General features: G+C 44.5%; 1 protein-coding gene across 1 annotated transcript; it reads left to right on the top strand.

Moving 5' to 3' along the window:
* Nucleotides 1-250: 250 nt before the first annotated feature.
* Nucleotides 251-1,047, top strand: LOC311248002 (guanine nucleotide-binding protein subunit alpha-12-like; the record flags this gene model as incomplete). Its single annotated transcript, XM_084338968.1, has 1 exon — nt 251-1,047. A coding segment is annotated over exon 1 (342 nt), but the record flags the coding sequence as incomplete, so codon positions are not given.
* Between the last annotated feature and the right edge of the window lie 4,855 nt (nt 1,048-5,902).

The following is a 5,902-nucleotide window of genomic DNA, read 5'->3' as shown; positions in this document are numbered from 1 at the left end:
AAGGCGCTATAATATAAATCCAAGAAATTATTATTATTATTTTTTGCAATCAGGTGACAGGTGGCCCTTTGGTCTCTTGGCGCCGCCTGGCGGCGAGTCCCGGTACAGAGCACCGGGAGATCCTCTCTCCGCCCGCCCGGAGGAGCCCGTCCCATTATTATGTTTCCCAAGTTCACAAAGTGCTGGGAGTGTTTGGATAGTAAGGGAACCCAACTCTCAGTCACCACACTCTCTCCTTATCAATTGTTTTGCCTCGGGGTCGGCCCAGATTGTCAACTTTAGACGTGTTTTAGAAAGAAGATATAGCTCCTAAACTTCAAACTTCTTTACCAGATTGGACACAGAGAGATTGGTGACTTTTGGAGATTTGGAGATTTGTTTCCTTTCATGTTTCTTTATCACTTATATATCCGTGATTTTTTTTTTGTTGAACGGACATTATCGTCGTAGCCAACCCAAGATGGACACGGGCTACTATCTCCCACTTACCGACCAGCCGAGAGCCCGACGCTACATCTAGATAACGGATCCAAAGGAATATACATCTGTCTATTTTAACTTGTTTTGGGGACCGTGCAATTATTTGAAGTGGATTTGATTTATTTGATGGGATCATTCCCAACCTAGGTATATATATATGGAAGAGGGCCTTCTCCTAATAATATTATGAAAACGTTTTACTGAAGTTTAGGTGAACTTTTCGACATGTCGGGAGTGGTCCGCACCCTGAGCCGCTGTCTGCTCCCGGCGGAGGCGAGCCGGGACCCGGGCAGCAGCAAGGAGAAGAGCCGGGAGAGAGACGCGGGCAGCCAGGAGAGGGACGCGGCACAGCGGGAGCGGGAGGCGAGGCGGAGGAGCCGGGAGATCGACGCCATGCTGGCCCGGGAGAGGAGAGCGGTGCGCCGGCTGGTGAAGATCCTGCTGCTCGGCGCCGGGGAGAGCGGCAAGTCCACGTTCCTCAAGCAGATGCGCATCATCAATGGGAAGGAGTTCGATCAGAAAGCACTGCTGGATTTCCGGGACACTATCTATGAAAATATAATAAAGGTAAACTGCGAGATTTTCCAGAGAGAAAATAATAGTATCAGGCAAGTCAGTAGTACTAGTAGGCATATATTAGGCTATTTGATAACAGTGTGGAATGGCAAGTTATTCAACCTCTTAAGCTGCAACGTCCCTCATATGGGACGTTTTTCGGACTTTTTGCAACCGGCACTTTGGCGACCCCCAGTGGCTCGGGTCTGCATATTTTGTAATACAATATATATAGAATTGAAGGCTTATTTGTTGCCTGTCGATAGCGACAAAATCCGACAAAATCCGTTCAGCGGTTCTCGAGTTACATGCCGGTATTTGAGGCTTGTGCAAAGTACACAGTATTGCGCAAAATACCACTCCCGACTCAGGCTGCAGTAGTTCCGTCAATCTAGATCCGATCTCGAAAATGATTGTGGATCATTGTAGCCAATGAGTGTGGCTTTCCAATGATACTCCACATGCATGTATGAATAAAAAAAACTAAAACACGAAAACAGGAAGAGAAAAACAGCCGAATTAATTGAAGTCTATGAGGAAACTGAGTTTTTCTTTGTACACAGTTGACAAAAATCACGCCTAATCACTCATTTCTGAATGGATCTTTATGAAATTTGGATATGTACTACACAAGGCTTCAGGCTATGGCTGAAGCCATAACACCTTCTGGGGAAATACTACCTCTGGACTATTAACTACTACAGAAAAACTTGAGTTACATGTTTTTTTTACAACTCAAGTTCAGACCTATGTTACTCTATTACGTTAGCAGTGCACTAAAAGTGAAACTTCAGAATATCATCTTTCAAAAGAGACCAGGCTCATGCATGTGCTATAAGTATAAAGTATGTTGTTTTGGTTTGCAAAAAAAGTATGCAGTCCTCGAAAACGAAAATGGCCAGGAGACTCATTGCAGGTTAACGGGTTTTAAGCTATATCACAACAACGCCAGACGGACTAGTCCAACGTTTAAACCTGTCATAATGTACATTTTATAAGGTGAGGGGAGCGTGTTTGTTTGGAAATGCTACTTCAAACACAGGCGCAAGCACCTATTGCTATTCTGTGTGTGTGCATGTCGTTTTTCTTATTGTCCCATATTGCCAGGGTTCCTTTACCGAGTTAAGATATGCTATTTATGAAAGATGAGTGGGACTGGGCTACACCCGCCCAGCTGGTCTGATACACTGATGATAATAGCAGAGGCATGACAATGTAATAGCCCACGACTCCTCACCGTCATTAGTTCAGACGACTCTAGTGACATCAGCCCATCAGAGTTGAGTTGGTCATGTTTTTTCCAGAAGACCCATGTGATCAATTAGTTTTGAAGCAGGCCACACAGACAAATCAAATCACTCCATTCACCAGAGGCTAGAGATCGTGTCAATTAGCCATTCTATCCATGATCCAGCAGTGGCTCTGTCTTAACCCTTTCACCACCACACGACTACAGAAGGTTAACCTTTCACTACCACACACTACAGACGGTTAGTGAAAGGGTTAACCTTCTGTATGTCGCAGTGAAAGGGTTAACCCTTTGGTAGTGTGGTAGTGAAATGGTTAAGATCCTGGATCAATCAGACAGACATGCTTACAGAGGGACAGACTACAGCACACACAGACCCAGACAGAAGGCCCTACAGACATATGTATTGGGTGAAGGACAGAGAGGGACAGATAGGCAAGCTTCAGGTTGGCTTTAACCCTTTCACTGCCGCACTACCAAAACTGTTAACCCTTTCACTGCGACAATACACAGAAGGTTAACCCTTTCACTGCCACACGACAGCCGTCGGTTGTGTGATAGTAAAGGGTTAACCTTCTGTCATGTGGCAGTGAAAGGGTTAATGGCTTATAGACTTATATATGTATATTCAGAGCAGAGATAACCATCTATGAGTGTCTCTCCCTGACTCAGGCTTGGCTCATAACCTTGCAGTTAGTAGTCATTCATGACCCTAGAGGACTCATTGTTGTGTGTATAGGTGTGTGTGTAACGGAGGTCCGTGAGTAATATCCACAGTCACGATGGACGTGTGTTGTGAAGTGACTGGGGCAGTAAGCGGTACTGCGAGTTAAACTCACTTTCCCTTAACACTTTCCGTGCCGGCCGTGCCAGTCCTATATACCCCGTTGAGTGCCAACGCTCTATTCAATGACAGAGCGCTCACATTTGTGAACGCATAAACTATATCTTAAATTATGGCTATGTGTCTAATACGACCGTCGCTTATCAATGACTTGTTTGCAGTCAACATTGTCGAAACGGATTGTTTTTTAATCGGTTCATTTCCGTTTATACCATTTTGAAAAAAGCTCGTTTTTTGAAACTTTCAGAAAAAGAAAAAAAAGATTCTGCAGGAATCGCGCTTTACTGTAATACACAAAACACGTTGTAATTTTTCGGCCTATTTATGAATCGTATATGTTGGATTATGTAATTGGTTTGTCATGACAAACAAATAAAAAAATCGCGATTTACCCGCTGGCTACGCCAACACACAGTGACTGCATGTAGTCACTGTGTGTTGATGTTGTAGCCACCTCCTCCGCGGCAGGAATACTAAGCTCCCCCTTAAGCTCCAGGAGAGAGGGGAGAGGCTGAAAACCCGCAGTTCTTGCCCGCCTGATGGGAGCCGAATCCCCGCATCCGATTTGTCTGATGAATACCCCCAAACATGGAGGTCCCGAATGCATGGAAGTATTGATTGCGCCGTAACAAATCATTAAAAAAAGATACCGTTAACTGGAATATGTTGTGCCTTTACACATATGTTGGATTATGTAATTGGTTTGTCATGACAAACAAATAAAATATCGCGTTGTTCTATATGAATTGAAAATGGGGGACCCTGATGTAAACAAGACAAACGTCTTTCTCAGGTCTGCATCCCCTTAACAATTGTGTGTATTGAGCCGTACTGTATTGTACCCATTCTGCAATCTGTTAAATAAAGTTTTCATTCATTCAGTCAATACTTCCATGCGTATAAATTGAGGAAGCGAACGAGTCCGCGGGCGGTGGATAGGGGGGCGGGTCACGTGGGGGTCGCGGCCAATCAGAGGAACCCGGAAACCGAATTCCGTTGCGGAAGCGATACATGCGGCCCGGCCCTTGTTGGGCCGGGCATGAGAATGACAGTGGACATTTCCTCCCTCCTGACATTGGTCCCCTACCTCCCTCTAGTGGCCAGGGTAGCCTGATGGTGCAGGTGGCCATCTTATTATGGTTCAAGATAATAGATTTAATTTCTAATTATTTATTATCTTGGGCCCACCCCTGTCTTTGTTTGATGTTGTCTCCCTGTCTGGTTGTTGTGTTTGTTATTGCTTTTGGTGTCTTGTTTGGTGTTTATTGATTCTATCTTTTTGGCCTGGCCCTGCCAGGTGTTGATCGTTGTAATTAGTGTTGGTATTTAAGTGTGGGTTTGTCATCACTTCCTCGTGGCGTCATTGTCTCCTGTACCCTCCTTGTACCCTCACTCCTCCATGTTCCCTTGCCCGTCGTGCCTCTCCGTGCCTTGTTTCATGTTCTTAACACTATGATCGCCGGGAACGAGTTTTCACGTCATTCAGAGCCATGCTCATTCTGCCGAAGACGCCGTAACTCGTCTTTGATGTCAATATTTCAAAAATCTGTCATCGAAATCATATTTCCTTTCCGGAGCCCTGAGACACAGTGCTGATCTCCTCTCAACTCTCTAGCGGTTCAAGAGCGCCATCTGGTGGCCGATCGGCAGATCGCCAACCGGATATTAACCTTTGAACCGGTAGTACTCATCCAAATGTGGTCTGGCCACTCTCTATAGCTCCTGCGACTCCATCTTGAAACACTGGATAATAGATTGCTCGCCCTAACTCAATAAACAACGTTATTTGGACGTATATACTATTATACAACCTGGAAATGGATCGGGCATTTCTACATCCCATAATAGAAAAAAATCTGTTCCACGCTCATCTGCCAGCGGCGCGAGGAAGCCACGGTAAGATTCAGCGTTATATTCTAACGTATTCTATACTAACTGATCTGATGAACATATGACCCACTCTGGATGAATCATCTAACGCTGCCCACGGAATTATAAACGATCCCCCGCCCATCCGGTCATCATCAGATGATGCGTAGAAACGTCTAGAACCACGTCCAGTTGAAACTTTTTATCTCGCACAGATTCCTACCAAACTGTATTTGATCATCAATATAATGCATTTAGGGCTATAAATCACGTTCTGAAGAAAGCTGCAGAAAACGATAAAAACATACTTATACTTCAGACCATATTTTAGTATGAATATGTGAATGAAAAAGTGTAACGTTGCTACACCCTGAACAATACATATAGGACATTGAATGGGCCATAATAATGGCAATGTAGCAATAGAATTTAAAAAGTTATAGCCCTGCAAAGAAGGGGAACTTCTCCATAGACAAATAGAGCTGGCGAGGGATGGTAAATTATGAATTTAACCCATGGCGATCAAAGTGTTAAGTGTTGTAAGTAGTTTATGTATTCCGTTTTCGTTCATCTTTGTTTTCCCGTGTGATTCAGTTTTGTTTTGTATTTGAGCCAGCTCGGCTGAGCCTTTGTATGTTCTGTTTTGTATCGTTTCGTCGTCCTAGTAAAGTCTTTATATATTTCCACGTATCCTGCCGTCTCTGCCTCCTCTCTTCCCGGTCTGCAATTGCGTTCTCACCCTGACAGCACCCCCAATCCTAACAGAATGACGCCACCAGTCAAGAACGCAGCAGAAAGGGTGGCCGATACCATGACGATCATCCGGAGTAGGCTTGGGCGGTATAATTTTTTTCATACCGTCATAATTTGCTGACATAATACCCCGGTATACGGTATATGACGGT

The sequence above is a fragment of the Notolepis coatsorum genome (assembly GCF_963971535.1).
Source record: "Notolepis coatsorum genome assembly, contig: SCAFFOLD_1455, whole genome shotgun sequence".
Classification (NCBI taxonomy): Eukaryota; Metazoa; Chordata; class Actinopteri; order Aulopiformes; family Paralepididae; genus Notolepis; species Notolepis coatsorum.
Note: the sequence above shows the minus strand (reverse complement) of the source record. Positions and strands in the feature narration are given on the sequence as shown.